General features: G+C 42.8%; 1 protein-coding gene across 2 annotated transcripts in view; it reads left to right on the forward strand.

Annotated features, from left to right (window-relative positions):
- OGFOD3 (2-oxoglutarate and iron dependent oxygenase domain containing 3) overlaps nt 1-18,069 on the forward strand; it is a 109,362-nt gene that overhangs the window by 77,164 nt on the left and 14,129 nt on the right. The window contains exon 9 of one of the 2 annotated variants that reach the window (XM_073682499.1): nt 14,981-15,254. The exons of the other annotated variant lie outside the window; for it this stretch is intronic. Within the exon in view, the coding sequence (XP_073538600.1) occupies nt 14,981-15,135 (155 nt within the window). The 3' untranslated portion in view covers nt 15,136-15,254. Of the gene's footprint in view, nt 1-14,980; nt 15,255-18,069 lie in introns of those variants that run through there. 2 annotated transcript variants of the gene reach the window in all.

Genomic DNA, 18,069 nt, shown 5'->3' on the forward strand with positions numbered 1-18,069 from the left:
TCCTGACACCCTGCACCCTTTTAACCACCGTAGAGTGCCCACAATGACAGGGCTTGCTGTAGGTCCCCATGGCTGATATCTTGGTTCTTTGGGAAACTGAACCACGGGCCATTGTAAAGTTCAAATCCTGTACTGGAACTAAAAATAAAGTTTACATTTTTTTAAAAAGGATAAATATTAAAATCCCCCCTTCTTCCAGATTTTTTATTTATTTATTTCTTTTTTTTTTTAAAAAAAAGCATATTTGGTATCAACGTGTCCATATACCGTAAGTCCGTTATATCAAAATACAAAGTTGTTTTTTTTTTTAACTATGTAAAAAATGTAATAAAAGGCAAAAAAAAAAGTGAAAAAAATGTTTTTTGTTTTTTTTTCACGCTTTTTGCATTTATGAAGTCATTGGGATTTGTTCTGTAGGAGATTTCTCAGCTCTTATACTGTGGTCCTTAAAGGGTTAATAACTGTATCCCCCAGCTCTTACAGTGCTACAGCTATCACACTCAGGCCTGGCAGTAATACATACCTGTGAGACTCGCCTTTGGTTGTGATTGCCACTGGCGCAGTTGATTGAACGAGTCCGAGTCTATAGAAATTTTAATCATAACCAGCGGAAATTACTGTATGAAGCACAGATTCCTCCGGAGCACACATTATAATTACACTGATATCAGCTGTACAGTTCCTTGTCTTTTAAGTAAAGTCCCCACTGAGGAGGCACCAATTATAAGCTTTGTACTATGAGAAACGCAAATATAATATAATCTGCCTATACATGTAATGTGATACATGTTATTTACTCCTCAGCATCATAATTAGTGAGTAAACAACTCTGTAAGTAATGGCAAATGTGAGAAGCCACAATAGTTGAGTTACTTTGTATATATGTTACATTACTTATCCTGTACTGATCCTGAGCTACATCCTGTATTATACTCCAGAGCTGCACTCACTATTCTTCTGGTGCAGTCACTGTGTACATACATTACATTACTTATCCTGTATTGATCCTGAGTTACATCCTGTATTATACTCCAGAGCTGCACTCACTATTCTGCTGGTGGAGTCACTGTGTACATACATTACATTACTTATCCTGTACTGATCCTGAGTTACATCCTGTATTATACTCCAGAGCTGCACTCACTATTCTGCTGGTGGAGTCACTGTGTACATACATTACATTACTTATCCTGTACTGATCCTGAGTTACATCCTGTATTATACTCCAGAGCTGCACTCACTATTCTGCTGGTGCAGTCACTGTGTACATACATTACATTACTTATCCTGTACTGATCCTGAGTTACATCCTATATTATAGTCCAGCGCTGCACTCACTATTCTGCTGGTGCAGTTACTGTGTACATACATTACATTACTTATCCTGTACTGATCCTGAGTTACATCCTGTATTATACTCCAGAGCTGCACTCACTATTCTGCTGGTGCAGTCACTGTACATACATTACATTACTTATCCTGTACTGATCCTGAGTTACATCCTGTATTATACCCCAGAGCAGCACTCACTATTCTGCTGGTGCAGTCACTGTGTACATACATTACATTACTTATCCTGTACTGATCCTGAGTTACATCCTGTATTATACTCCAGAGCTGCACTCACTATTCTCCTGGTGCAGTCACTGTGTACATACATTACATTACTTATCCTGTACTGATCCTGAGTTCCATCCTGTATTATACTCCAGAGCTGCACTCACTATTCTGCTGGTGCAGTCACTGTGTACATACATTACATTATTTATCCTGTACTGATCCTGAGTTACATCCTGTATTATACTCCAGAGCTGCACTCACTATTCTGCTGGTGCAGTCACTGTGTACATGCATTACTTTACTTATCTTGTACTGATCTTGAGTTACATCCTGTATTATACTCCAGAGCTGCACTCGCTATTCTGCTGGTGGAGTCACTGTGTACATACATTACATTACTTATCCTGTACTGATCCTGAGTTACATCCTGTATTATGCTCCAGAGCTGCACTCACTATTCTGCTGGTGCAGTCACTGTGTACATACATTACATTACTGATCCTGAATTACATCCTGTATTATACTCCAGAGCTGCACTCACTATTCTGCTGGTGCAGTCACTGTGTACATACATTACATTACTTATCCTGTACTGATCCTGAGTTACATCCTGCATTATACCCCAGAGCTGCACTCACTATTCTGCTGGTGGAGTCACTGTGTACATACATTACATTACTTATCCTGTACTGATCCTGAGTTACATCCTGTATTATACCCCAGAGCTGCACTCACTATTCTGCTGGTGCAGTCACTGTGTACATACATTACATTACTTATCCTGCACTGATCCTGAGTTACATCCTGTATTATACTCCAGAGCTGCACTCACTATTCTGCTGGTGCAGTCACTGTGTACATACATTACATTACTTATCCTGTACTGATCCTGAGTTACATGCTGTATTATACTCCAGAGCTGCACTCACTATTCTGCTGGTGCAGTCACTGTGTGCATACATTACAATACTTATCCTGTAATGATCCTGAGTTACATCCTGTATTATACTGCAGAGCAGCATTCACTATTCTGCTGGTGCAGTCACTGTGTACATACATTACATTACTTATCTTGTACTGAACCTGAGTTACATCCTGTATTATACTCCAGAGCTGCACTCACTATTCTGCTGGTGCAGTCACTGTGTACATACATTACATTACTTACCCTGTACTGATTCTGAGTTACATCCTGTATTATACTCCAGAGCTGCACTCACTATTGTGCTGGTGCAGTCACTGTGTACATACATTACATTACTTACCCTGTACTGATCCTGAGTTACATCCTGTATTATATTCCAGAGCTGCACTCACTATTCTGCTTGTGTAGTCACTATGTACAGTACAAACCAAAAGTTTGGACACACTTTCTCATTTAAAGATTTTTCTGTATTTTCATGACTATGAAAATTGTACATTCACACTGAAGGCATCAAAACTATGAATTAACACGTGGAATTATATACTTAACAAAAAAGTGGGAAACAACTGAAAATATGTCTTATATTCTAGGTTCTTCAAAGTAGCCACCTTTTGCTTTGATGACGGCTTTGCACACTCTTGGCATTCTCTTGATGAGCTTCAAGAGGTAGTCACCGGAAATGGTCTTCCAACAATCTTGAAGGAGTTCCCAGAGATGCTTAGCACTTGTTGGCCCTTTTGCCTTCACTCTGCGTTCCAGCTCACCCCAAACCATCTCGATTGGGTTCAGGTCTGGTGACTGTGGAGGCCAGGTCATCTGGCGTAGCACCCCATCACTCTCCTCCTTGGTCAAATAGCCCTTACACAGCCTGGAGGTGTGTTTGGGGTCATTGTCCTGTTGAAAAATAAATGATGGTCCAACTAAACGCAAACCGGATGGAATAGCATGCCGCTGCAAGATGCTGTGGTAGCTATGCTGGTTCAGTATGCCTTCAATTTTGAATAAATCCCCAACAGTGTCACCAGCAAAGCACCCCCACACCATCACACCTCCTCCTCCATGCTTCACGGTGGGAACCAGGCATGTAGAGTCCATCCGTTCACCTTTTCTGTGTCGCACAAAGACACGGTGGTTGGAACCAAAGATCTCAAATTTGGACTCATCAGACCAAAGCACAGATTTCCACTGGTCTAATGTCCATTCCTTGTGTTCTTTAGCCCAAACAAGTCTCTTCTGCTTGTTGCCTGTCCTTAGCAGTGGTTTCCTAGCAGCTATTTTACCATGAAGGCCTGCTGCACAAAGTCTCCTCTTAAAAGTTGTTGTAGAGATGTGTCTGCTGCTAGAACTCTATGTGGCATTGACCTGGTCTCTAATCTGAGCTGCTGTTAACTTGCGATTTCTGAGGCTGGTGACTCGGATAAACTTATCCTCAGAAGCAGAGGTGACTCTTGGTCTTCCTTTCTTGGGGCGGTCCTCATCTGAGCCATTTTCTTTGTAGCTCTTGATGGTTTTTTGGGGACACTTTCAAAGTTTTCCCAATTTTTCGCCCTGACTGACCTTCATTTCTTAAAGTAAAGATGGCCACTCGTTTTTCTTTACTTAGCTGCTTTTTTCTTGCCATAATACAAATTCTAACAGTCTATTCAGTAGGACTATCAGCTGTGTATCCACCAGACTTCTGCACAACACAACTGATGGTCCCAACCCCATTTATAAGGCAAGAAATCCCACTTATTAGGCACACTGTGAAGTGAAAACCATTTCCGGTGACTACCTCTTGAAGCTCATCAAGAGAATGCCAAGAGTGTGCAAAGCAGTCATCAAAGCAAAAGGTGGCTACTTTGAAGAACTTAGAATATAAGACATATTTTCAGTTGTTTCACACTTTTTTGTTAAGTATATAATTCCACATGTGTTAATTCATAGTTTTGATGCCTTCAGTGTGAATGTACAATTTTCATAGTTATGAAAATACAGAAAAATCTTTAGATGAGAAAGTGTGTCCAAACTTTTGGTCTGTACTGTACATACATTACTTATCCTGCAGTGATCCTGAGTTACCTCCTGTATTATACTCCAGAGCTGCACTCACTATTCTGCTGGTGCAGTCACTGTATGCATACATTACATTACTTATCCTGCAGTGATCCTGAGTTACCTCCTGTATTATACTCCAGAGCTGCACTCACTATTCTGCTGATGCAGTCACTGTGTAAATACATTACATTACTTATCCTGTACTGATCCAGAGTTACCTCCTGTATTATACTCCAGAGCTGCACTCACTATTCTGCTGATGCAGTCACTGTGTAAATACATTACATTACTTATCCTGTACTGATCCTGAGTTACATCCTGTATTATACTCCAGAACTACACTCACTATTGTGCTGGTGGAGTCACTGTGTTCATACATTACATTACTGATCCTGAGTTAAATCCTGTGTTCAACCATATTCAGAAATATTCAGGCTTGAAAACTGAAATCTCTGCTCAGCCCCTTCTTGTTCAGTGTCTGGTGATTTTCTGGGGTGACATTGTCACGGGTATATAGCGCAACAGAGAGGGTCCAGAAGACAACGGTGTCTGGTTTCACGTGCGCCTGCTCTGTTTAGAAGCACTTCACCATCATATTAAACAGAGCAGGTTTTCTCCTTGCTGGTAGTGCAGGGGTTAATCTGTGCATTTGAGAACTTCGGGAGCTTTCCTGCTTTGTTGGTCTCAGCTGTTCCGTGTTGGCCACTCCCCTTTGTATATATATTAGCCTTTGGAAATCTGGGATTGGCAGTGTTACTTTCATACTCCCTGGTTCTGGAGTTGGAGGTGTTGGTTGTTGGAGGAGTCGTTTGGAGTGTTGTTCAGAATACTGTTCCTTGGTGATTTGTCTGTGTGCATATCCTCATCCTCTCCCATTTGGTTTTTCCTTCATATACTTCCCGGTGTTCCACTCTGTTGTTTGTGAGTGCATATTTGTATGATTGGTATTTTCTTTTATCCCTGTATGTCTTCCCTTGTTAGTCTGGTTTGTGTATTCTTATATACTACAACTCCCCACTTCCCTGGGTGGGAGAGAGGACAAACAAGGGCTGATTTAGGAGCTCAGCAAGGCTCGTGGCCCCGGATTTTTCACCATCAGACGTAATCCAAGGAGCAGGGATAACTAGGGCGCCACTAGCTTTAGGGATTGGGAAGGAGTCCCTAGCCCCGGGATATCCGGCAACAGTGCCGTGACAGACATCTTTGAAAAATTCCCAATACAATTATTTGATATTGAAAAACCTTACTGTTCCCCTCCCCTCCATTTTAGTGGCTAATCTGTTAGTGGTGGGGTCTGACTACAAGCTTGTCGACTGCCTCCAGTACTAGCCAGAAGGTCTGTGAATGCAGCTCTTGTCTAACATCGGGGCAAGGGCTGTAACGTGCATGAATTAGGATATTTATGCAGTGCTATCTACTGAAGGATTCCCCAAAGTCTTGATCTGGGACCTAAAGGAAGCAATGAACCCCTAATCTTACAGTCACTTTACAAGCGGCTGTCTAAGCGTGGTGTCTGTCTTGCTGCCAAATGATTCATTTTATTGTAAATGTTATAATAGTTCTCTACTTTGGACAATCCTTAACCGTAAACTGATGAAAGGGTGGTCCTGTGCTGATACCCCCAGTGGTTAGCTGTAATTAGTGGTGGACCCAGGTAGTGTTTGCTTTTTCTACACTGCACCCAATGGAGAGAGGAAGTATTACATAGTTCTCAGTGAAATCCACCAAACAAGCGACATCCTTTGTAGCCACCGTGGTCTTGAAAAGTGGAAAGAATTTTCTGATAGGGTATATAGTAGCCTACCCAGATCATACGGTGAGCCCTTTACATCCTCACAGCTCCTAGCCCAGGCTCAGCCACCTTCATCACTCATGGCTGTGTAGGGGATGGCAGGGAAATAAGTATGCTCAATGAGGTTGTGACATGAGAGCCCGCAGATAAGTAGCCGCATAGCTGTAATGCTGATAGCTCTGTGTTCAGTCATCTCCCGGGACAGGACTATAAGTGAGGACCGGATCAGAGCTGTCAATCACACTGTAATAGCGCCTTCCACATTCAGCTCCTCAAATTATAATAGTACAGGCAACCCGGCAGTGGCGAGTGCAGGACGAGTGGGACTTGTTCTCCGTCACTCGCACATTTTTCCGCCTTTTACTATAGACTGCCAATATTTATAGGGAGTCTGTCGAGGCACAAATCTGTTGTGATCTAAGCACATCCGTATCTAGGACAGCTCGCAGTGCGAAGAATTGTACTTGTTTTGTCAAAATTCATGGTTCACTTGGCCAGAAAACAATCTTTTATCTGATATGCTAATTAGCTTTTTAGTGCAACAGGGGTAGCCTTTCTCCTCGCTCCTCTCCCTTCATTGATTGAAAGAGCTGGCTTTAGCCATTTGACCTCCTCAGTATAGGCACGTCCTCTGCCTGAGTATGAGTATAGGCACGTCGTCCGCCTGAGTATTGTCGCGTGCTCCGCCTGAGTATTGTCGCGTGCTCCGCCTTAGTATTGTCGCGTGCTCCGCCTTAGTATTGTCGCGTGCTCCGCCTGAGTATTGTCGCGTGCTCCGCCTGAGTATTGTCGCGTGCTCCGCCTGAGTATTGTCGCGTGCTCCGCCTGAGTATTGTCGCGCGCTCCGCCTGAGTATAGGCGCGCGCTCCGCCTGAGTATAGGCGCGCGCTCCGCCTGAGTATAGGCGCATGCTCAGCCTAAGTAATAAACCCGTTGGCACATGAGCAGGATTTGATGCCAGACAGCACTAGCCCAACTGATGCCAGTGCTGCCAGTCAATGATATGGGGATCAGCTGGGCGGCCATAATGAATGAGAGAAGGTGCACCGCTCACTTAGTCAGAATTTGACCCATGAGTGTCCACGTTTAATGCATGTGAATAGTGGTTTTATAACTCCATATTTGCACAGATTTTTGGCCATGCTGCGGATAAAAGGAATTCCATGAGCTGCCTTTCTTTTGTGGATTCTGCATGAAAGCTTAAAGCGCACCTGTCAGCAGGATTGTGCTTAGTAAACCACATAACAATGTCAGGTGGGTGCCATTACACTGAGTAAAATGATACCTTTGTTGATGAAATCCGTCCAGCGGTTCTTTTATAATCTTTACTTTCATTTCTGACATAATGATATGCATGTGCTCTGGTGCTCTCATTATGTATTCATGTATGCCTATCTCTGCCTTGTGACAGGTCACTGCGCTTTCAGTGTCCTGCCTACTATTTTACATACTGACTGCGTAATTTGTGTCAAAAGTGAAATTTACATTCCCCAAAATGGCCGCGGCGACCAGCGCCTGCGCAGTAGCATCTCTTTTTTTGCCGAGAGATGCTACTGCGCATGCGCGGACTCCATTTTGCTTTTGGAAAAACTATTTGGGTGCAGTAATATGGCGCCGTGCATGCGCTGGCCGCGGCTATTTTGGGGAATGGAAATTTCACTTTGTGACACAAATTGCACAGTCAGTATGTAAAATAGTAGGCAGGTCACTGAAAGCACAGTGACCTGTCACAAGGCAGAGATAGGAATACATAAATACATAATGAGAGCACATGCATATCATTATGGCAGTAATGAAAGTAAAGATTACGCAAGAACCACTGGACGGATTTCATCAACAAAGGTATCATATTACTCAATGTAATAGTGATAGTGAATGTGGTTTACTAAGCACAATCCTGCTGACAGGTGCGCTTTAACCCAGATCTGATCCACATAAAACTGCACCTCCGCAGCTGAAATCTGTTTTGTTTCTCAGATCCTATTGCGAATCTGACATGAGTCGGCGAACCGCATGACCAGGACCGTGTGATTAACATAAAGGATCCAACTGACTTACAGCAAGCAGAGATCTTGAAATTTCTGTAACTTTTTAATAGAATATCCATTTTAATAGAGATGTAAATTAGGTCAGCGAATGACTTCCCTCTCCCTTCCACTTCACCTTCAGGCTCAATTTACTAGATTTGGGAGTCAATTGTTCTTAGTCGCTGTGTCTCGTTCGTGACCTATGGGGATGAGGCCACTCGATCTTTAATGATGGTGAAGTCTCGCTGGCGGGAAGCAGCATTGCTGGGCGCTCGGCAGTGTGGAGGACTGACGACTGTTCCCTGGGCAGCACAGAGCTGGCAGGTACATAGAGTCCTGCTTCCTCTCCTCCACTCCTCTCTCCCTTGCAGACGTAATTGATATTTCAGAATCATTGCAGGCCCGGCAGGCTGAAGGAGCTCCCATTACACCCGGCTGCAGACAGTCGTAATTCACGGCTCGTTGCCCATCAAGCCATTACAGTAGGTATAAAAAGGGAGTCCGTGTTGTGTGCTGCAGCTTTGTTAAATTGAAATTTGGCATCAAGTGTCTATCGTTTACTGTCTGAGCCTTAGGAAAGACTTAACACAACTTAACACAGTACACACTGTTACACAAAAAAAATAGCTTTTATGGGCTATTCTCTATAGTGCATATAGACAGCACCCTTCCATTTGGGACCTTCTTTATTAACCTTGTTTTCAGATGTTTGTGGACTTATTTGGCAATGCATTCTTCTCAGTGCACGAAAATGTTCTGAAACCGCACTACTTCCAAGATCGATAACCAAAGAAAAAAATGTTTGTTGTGAAAAGATTTAATGGGTGTCTCTCAGTTCTCCTGAAAGACTAAAGAATAATCATACATGATGGATTTCCTTTATTCACATTGGAGGACAAATTTCCGGGTGGAACAGCCAACCAGAAGACCAAAGTTCTGATGTGATATCCGAGCACAGCCCTAAAAGGTTTCTTGAGGTCATAACCCCAATGGAAGTTCACAAACAGATCATGTAAGGAAATCTACTTGCCTGCTCGATTGGTCCACCAAGCATGAATGTTTTTTTAATCGGGAGAGGACACAAATCCACTTCAAGACGCTAAGCCTATGTTACCCTTGCTTGGATCCTAAACCCATCAGTAGTCTTTAACTGTCCCACTACAATTGAGTGGAACGGTTTTCTACTGCGCAACCACGTGACTGGGTCTAACTGAGTCTACGATACTCCGGAATCATTAGCACTATCCAATATGGTCATGGCAAAATGGGACATTCATTCTACCTCTTGACCAGAAGTCCTTTCTCTTGATGCCCGTTTATGACCACATTTCTCTCCATGCCCTGTGCCTTGTATGTGCCAACAAGAGTACAGAATATAGTAATTGTACATCTTTCTCAGATCTGCAAATCTAGTCACGGCATGTATGGGTCTTCTCGAGGATTGCAAATTGTGAGCTGTAATCCCATCTGAAGACAAGCATTCCAATTGGCATCTATTACCATAAGTGGAAGATAATGTGTTTTGTTTAATCCAATTGACTCAAAATTGGTTTACAGTCTACTCCCCAATTACAGTGCTGTGCAATAAATGAGATAGGTGTACGCCGCTTCACTCTAATCTTGTTGGACAACCCCGGGGCTGTAAAAATGAAAAATCTCAGCAGTTTTTTCTCTGGAGACATAAGGTTGATTGCCTTGGTGTTTTTCCAGTTTGTAGACTGAGCTGCAGAAGGTCAAGAGAGGTCCCGTGCCATCTACGTAAAAAGTCCAGCGCATACACTGTATCAGGAGGATTCATTTTCTTCTAGATGAAGAGCCAGGTATTTGAAGTTCTCAATCTTGACTTTGATTTTACTCCGAGGCTCCAGGCATGATGGGTTTTCCTTTGCTCGAAACTTGTCATTCTCTGAGATTAGCTTTGATGGTTTTTCATTCATTCGGTAATAACACCTGATGGATTGAGGTACCTGATGCTGGCGGATCAATACTTTATGGATTTCCAAAACCCTTAGTCTTCGTGACCTCAGAAGCTCCTCTCAAAGGGTTTATTTTACTTTGAGGCAAGTTTTTTCCGTGTAGCTTATTTAGGATTCGAAAGATTGGACTTGAAAGACAAGATAGTGGATACTTGAATTTGTCATTGTGTAGGACATCGGCCCCGATTCATTAAGACCAGCAATTTTCTCACTGGTCATGGTGGAGTCAGACTCTTCTGATTCATGAGAGGAGTATTTCATGAATCTGGAGCAGCTGATGAGAAGCATGAGCCTCCGTGCGCTACTCCAGATGTCTTCTGGAGTGAGGAATGCCACATCTTGTCATTAATTAGACGAGCTGTGGCGTCGCGCCCCGCACCCGCTCCCCCTAATTTGGCGGAGCTGGAGAAACTGGCTTGACATTGCCAATAGTCATAAAAATTTGTCTCAATTCCGAGTTGTGCCAAAATTTTGCAACTTTTCAAAGCTTTTATACCACTTTTTGGGTATAAAAACTTTGATGAACCAGTGCCATTGTGTATGGAGTAGACTCAATACATATTTTAAGCTGTCTGTGGACTTAATTATTAGCTAAAATGCAAAGTGTTCACCTCATACCTGTGGTCTAATTGAGCCTTCGCCTACCATTCTGTTTCAATAACAAATTACTTACTAAAAGTTTCCATATATCTTAGATAACCGATGTTTAGCCATCCCACCCTTCCCATACATCTACAGGCTCAATGTGCATGAATTTTCAGTGTGGAGAGCGAAGTAAGCTGCTACCAGACACTTTAAATTCAGCTGGTCCGATCCTTCCTTCCCTAGGCATCATCTTTTGAGGGAGCGTTGGTAGGCCACCATACTAATCAGACAGTTGTCCTTTCTTTATAAATTGGTTGGGTTCATCCAACATTAATTTTTATGGAGGACATTAGGGAATATCGTCACTAATCTTTGTCAAGTTTTATGTGCTTACCTGTTACACTGAGGAAACACAGGGAGTGATGGATTAGCAAAAATCAAAATTGGGGTTAGTTGAATTTGACCATTGACTTAATCCAGTGACTTGCTCAACGTCATAACAGGAAGCACATGATGACTCTTAAGTTTCCTAAGACCAGTTGCATGCCCTTTAATCCTCTTTGACATACTCCTTGCAGGTGTTGACATTCTTGTAAACTGTATAAACCAACGATTTACTAAAGGCCACCATACATATTAGAAGAAAGTCTTCCGAACCTGCTTATATCAGTGGCATTAGGAGATTGTCTCATGTTGACTGGAGGCTTCTCGAATGTCCCTCGACAGATGATTATGGGGAGAGAAGGATGTGGCATGTTGGGATTTCAACATACCACATGTTTTCAGGAAAGAGCTATCTGACAGTGGCTTTCTCCTCTCTTGATGTTGGGAGAGATAGCCAACTACTATCTCTTTTGTATGGCCATCTTAAGAATTGTCTTCAATTACCCAAACTTGGACATTTTTTGATTGAAGTTGGGTTTATCTACTGGTCAAAGGACATCCATTGTTAAGCTGGTCTTACACAGATGAATGTCAGCTGAACATGTCGTTTTCGACAGGATGAGATGACCATCTAATGTCTCTCTCATGCCGTGTATCGCCCCCTCTGTGCTTCTAGAACGTCTTGTTTTCTAACGCGCCCATCTTCTTGTACAGGCCAACATCTTGATGCTGAATTGATGCAAGGTCACTCCACAGTGCAATGAGGGGTATCAGTGAGGGGTGCTAGTTTATCTGTCATGAAAAATCCTCTTTATGTCGTAAACTCATTCATAAGAAACGGAAAAAGGACTTTCTACTCTATGAGCTGGTGTCCACCAGGAGTTCTTATTCTCACGAAGTCACAGAGCCGAAGCTACCGTGCCCTGTAATTAATTATGCTTCATTCATCCACACAATAGCCACATACAAGCGATTAAGCTGTGCACCTCCCTCCTCCCCATCCAATTATATATTGATTTTCCAATCAGTCTATTAAAAGCTGCGCCTCAGAGACATGAGCCTGGCTAGCTGGGCTTTTGAAGCCAAATAACGACGTACGGCACAAAGAAATGGAGGGATAATACCAAGGAGGACCCTTGAGGGAGAGATGTGACACTTTCTATGCGCTGCTTTATTAAAAAGGGTTTTATGCCACTGTATGATGATGATGAGGAGGATTACATTTCACTGATCCACATCAAAAACAGATTATTGAGAGGGGAAGGCCACTTGGCTACACACTTTATAGCCTTCGATACTTCGGAACTTGATTATTTTGTAAGAGTTGTCATCTCGAAGTTCATCAGTACAGTTCAGCCTACGCGGACATAGATAACTTTCCAAACTTAAAGGGGTTGTCCAGTTTTAAAACCCTGCATCAAACGCTGGCCTCCTTGTCAGTAAAGGTTGTCAGGAGGGTACAGTATATTGCCACAAATTGCCTAATCCCATGAACCATATCTTCCAACAGTTGAGACAGTCGAGCAGTGACCATAATCATTGACTAAAAGTAGTTTGATGGTTGAACAGAATTTTCTTTCAATGTAAGATGGTTCTTAGTATGAAAGATCTTTTGGTTGAAAAAAAAATTAAAGGTGGCTGACTTTTTTTGGTTTATCGTTCATTTTCATAAACTAAAGTCTAATGTCTATGGGTAAATTGCAGGGGACACATGGACCAAGAACTTATATGGCTGTGGCTTTCTTTTTTTTCCAAAATCTTGGATCTAATACTTAATTATCTAAAAGAAAATATGTATGACATCTTCCCCCCTTTTGAATCCAATCCTATGTTTTCCAAAGAAAAAAGTTTAGACTAGGCCAACAATATTTGATCAGTCACAGGTCTGACTTCCAGGACTTCTGCTGGTCCTCAGTGAAAAAGAACAATTTCAGGTGTCTGGGTTTCTACTTATACATATGAGCTGAGCTGCTGATCCAAGGATGGCATGATCACAATGGCCCCTTCATTGTGCTGATTGCCAGAGGTCAAAATGCTACCTATCGAACATTCTTAGCATATCCTAAAGATAAACCGTCAGTCTTAAAGGGCTTGTCCGGCTTTAGGCTACAAGTCTGCAGTCACTCGATGTAACTGCAGACTTGCAAGTCCTCACATCCCGCACAGTGCGGACTGTGAGGATTCTCCGGCAGCTCGTGCATGACCCTAAGTATGCAATTTGCTCATTGTAAGTGTATTGAATGAGTCCAGACACTTCTAGTCGGAATGTGGCCGGAAACATGCAAATTCCATACTTGCGGTCACATGACCACTTGCTCCCGGCGCTGGCACTGGAGAATCCTCAAAGCACATAGTGCGTGCAATGTGAGAATTCACAAGTCTTCAGTCACATAGACCTGTAACCTCTTTTAAGGCTCCCATAGCCTCGAATGTAGAGAGTCATGTGCATTCATCATCTTTTTCTCATTAGGGTGTGCTCACACAGATTTTAGAAGCAGATTTTACTGCAGAATCCACATAAAAAAATGCTTCAAATACTCTTTGAATAAGTTTCCTATTGCTTTTTTTCTGGGAAATGCTCAAAATAACACACGAGAAAAAAACATCAATGTATACACTACAGGAGGTTTCTTCCCATTTAGATCAATCTGAACTTTATTATAAGCGTATTTGATGCAGGCTGTTTTGTGGATTTAGGAGCAGAATCTATTTTTGTATTCTTGTCAAAAAAGTCTTGTACCATCACAGTTCTGATTGGTGGTGGGTGTAAGTGGAGTACTAGTAGAATTTACTCCTATCAGTCATTTAATTTTTACATACTTTACTATATACTTTCAATACGCCATAAATTTCACAGAAAGTAATACCTGTTTCATTTTTAGTGTGGCCCCCTGGATTGTTTCAGCATGACAATTTAGCCCTTGGACCAAAAAAAGGATGCGCACTCCTGCATCAGCCTAACACCGGCAAAACCCACAGATATCGACAGGTTCAGCTGACAGCCTAATCTGTATAGGGCCCTGTGGCGATACACCTTAAAATTTTAATGAGCCAGACGATTAGATTAGTTAAGCCAAGAGAAATACCTTATTGTGTTTTATTAGAGATTGCTGGCTGTGTTTTATTAATGTTCTGCTTGCTCATCAGTTTATGTACACTAATTTACCTTGTAAAGTGTTCAGCATTCCACTAATCTCATTAGTATCTCAGGAGCCTCTAACCATTGGTCAAAAATCGTCTAGGCCCATTTTGTAAGTGTTGAAAAAAGATTCGGCGGAGCCTTTACCACAGGGAGTCTCACATGTAGACCCAGGTGATGCAGTCGACCTGAGAAAGATACCTCCATTAATGCACACTTAGCTTTGGAGGGGGAGAGCAGTTCTGCCATTCAGGGAGCCTAGAGAAGCAGAAGGGACATGGGTTTTTGTAGCAGTCAGACTTGAAACAGAGATTGGAGAAAGACTTTACAAGGAGAATGAGAGACATCCTTCAGGACAGCAGATGGATTGCATAGCATTACCCAAAGAGACACAGATTTGTATTCTACATGATTCTAGTCTAAGGGTATCGGCCCTGACTGGAAAGATAAGGATCTGCTCCGTTTGACCATCAGAGAGACCATGGATACATTTTGGGGAGACCAGGGTTGGGGCGAAGAAGACACCTGGCCCCATGGATATGTTGTTTGTTGCAGGAGGGACCCACCGGTCGCCTGCAACCAACGGAGACTTTTGGAGAAGCCAGATTGAGACTCACCGGTCATCTGGACCCATGGAAACTCTCAAAGAGGCCAGGTTGGGACCCTCGGATCTCCTGGCCTTGTACATCGATGGACTGCTAGCTTCCTAAGCTTTCCGCTACCATCTCTCTATGGGGGCCCGCCAGAAGCAGGGGGCCACTGGTTGAGGTAGTCGGCCCTGGAAGTCTCCGAGGCGCAGCTGTTCTATCCCAGGCGGGAGAAGAAGGAAGGGTGAGACTGTGTAATGTTGTACCATCTTGGGTATTTGCTGGGACTGTTCTGTGTGTTTATTATCCGCTTTGTGGTTTGTGGTTCAATAAAGTATTGCCACACTTTTTTACCCTCACCCTGTGTTGTCTGAGTAGCTTTACACCCACAGAAGACCCCGAGTCTTCACAGCCCCCCCCCCCTCCGACTCTCTACTGACAGATGATGTCGCGAAGAGATAATGATTTAGCATGTCTGGTGTTGAACTGCTGTTCCTTTTGTTTTCTAAGATATAAGCCACCGGCAGTGATGTCTGGCAGTGACTCTCTCATGGAGAACACAGGAGCGCTCGGCAGAGGGAGAGCTCTTGTATATGGGAGAGTCGAGCCAGATAGCTGCTGGCCGAACCATTGTTCAGCCAACAGCAAGCTAAAGTGTGTGGAGCGGCTTTATAGTCCTCTCTAATGCAAATCTATTGCGCAGACCTAAAGAAGAACACTGCGAAGAGGGATGGTGGGACTTGGGTAAAAGTAAGGGCTTGGAGATGAATAAAAAACTTGAAAAACCAATGGACACTAGGTGGGTCCTTTCTTCTTGACCTCTATCAGTCATGAGTATAGTCACATTGTGTAAGTCCGGCTATACACAATAGATGGATATCAGTGAAACGGTGCTTCTGCTGAAGAACAATTAGGTCGGAAGTCCGAAATCAGACATACGCTATCGACATCTTCTTTGGCCATCAATCGGCCAAACCTGTTGATATTGACAGGTTCAACCGACATTAGTCTAATATGCTTGAGGGCCTTAAGATAAAGGAAGGGCCCTGTGAAGGTTGTGTGTTCACTCAATATCCCTGATTAGCTGCAGTATAATTTCCATGAGTAAACTCTGATACCAGCTATGCAAACTGATGATGTAAAACTCTTCTTCCCTGTACACTTTTCAAGAGAGGACAACCCTCGGCTGGTTAGGTAGCAGACATTTGTTGTTGCCCAGACCATTGAAAGTTCCACTTGTGATTCACATCCGCTTAACACACTAAGTGCAGGCTGCCAGACGTGCCATTTTCCTTTCCACGAATTGTGTTGTGATTCCCCTCCTGATAACGAGACTATTGGTATGTGAATCTGTCAGAAAATGTCATCCCGGAGACAGGCCTGTCACATTCTCATTACCTTCTCTTTCTTTTTCCATCACATTATTGCATGAATAAAGCAACTCCCTGTTACTTTTCACACCATTCAAAATGCGTTAATGCCATTACTGAATGCACAAAGCTAATGTATTCCTCTGTCTCGCACGGGATGTCTTTGCTGTAGATGTAGTACAGGCTGATTGACTGCATTGCTGCTAAAGAATCTTATATGACCCTTTCAAAGACACAACAATTAGACTCCTTCGTAGAGGAAAGCTGTACTACTTTGTGTTTTGGACTAGAAATGCAGCTAATTAACCCCAATAGACATACAATTGACAAGATAGTAACTTGGCCAATGCAGTCAAACTCCTCTTATATTATCTGTTTAGTTCTACGGCAAGGTCGGAGTTGAGTGCCCTCCAAAAGCATCGGTGATTGCTTACAATGTGAAGAAAAAAAGATCGGATATGTATAATCCAACCAATTGCATCTTCAGACTTTGCTGGTTGTCCTCATTGAGTTGGCTAAATTCATCAATAGAAATCCGATGTCTATGGCAAGTCCTATAAACCCGAACATGTGGGCTGTTGTTGTATTTAGAAGGTGTCTTTTCTGTTTGGTTCCTAAAAACTGTGGGCTCATGCCTGATCCGATATGGGACTGTTATTTGCCTATAGTGCATTGTGGTAAACTGCGCCTCTATAGATTGGAGGTCACCATACTTGGGTGTAGGTAAAACAGTAATCTAAAGTCATTGCTCCTCTAACTTCTGGGGACATCAGGGAGGATTAAACCTTAAATGACTGTGGGCTGAACGATGCTTCGGCTGATTGTTTGACTGACAGCCATCTCAGCCGAACTATCGGCTCTCCTAGGAGCACTTGTTCAGCTGTGCACTACTGTGTTCTCTATGCGAAACCACTACGGCCGGCGGCTTATCTCCCGGAGAACAATGCAATCGGCAGTCCGAAATCAGACATGTGCGATCAACATTCCACCGACTATAAGTTGACCAATGCCCCTATACACATTAGACTGTCTACCGAAACTGTAGATGTCGGCTGACATTAGTCTAATTTGTATGTAGGCCGAGAGGCTACTGAGGCATGTTGAGCACTAATTTAACATTGGCCATACACATTAGATAAGCGTTAGCCAGACCCGATGATTTAGACCAGGTTGAATGACTACCTACTGCTAATGGGGTTGTCTCGCTGTTGCGGTAAGAAAGTATAGTCATATTTAATTTCAACATGCTCAGATTTTTTTTCCTATTGAAATAATTGTCCACTGCTAGAGAAGTCTCCAATAAAAATACATTTATAGGATAGTTGTGAGGTATAACTATTTGCCGACAGCTATCCTAAAGGTCTTTTTACACAGATAGGATAGTGAAAAATACTATACGACCACCAATTGGTAAACTTTTACCGATCGGCAGTCATTTAAATGCCTTTGTACGTAGACTGTAGAAAATGATGTGCACTAGATTGCTCAGGATCTAATTGGTAAGGTTTCTTCTTATGGAGAGTGACAAGCCAGGCTGACATGTCTCTTGCATGCTCTTCTGGGAAATTAAATATGTAAATTGCCTCTTTAGACAGGAAGAGGATAGAAGAAGAGGACTTTAACTCTAGTGCCACCTATTGTAAGTAGCAATCCTAAAAGTCAATTTTGACCCTTTAACGAGCTAGAT

This window comes from Phyllobates terribilis, unplaced genomic scaffold (assembly GCF_046119375.1).
Source record: "Phyllobates terribilis strain yellow unplaced genomic scaffold, ASM4611937v1 Scaffold_5__5_contigs__length_657084704, whole genome shotgun sequence".
Lineage (NCBI taxonomy): Eukaryota > Metazoa > Chordata > Amphibia > Anura > Dendrobatidae > Phyllobates > Phyllobates terribilis.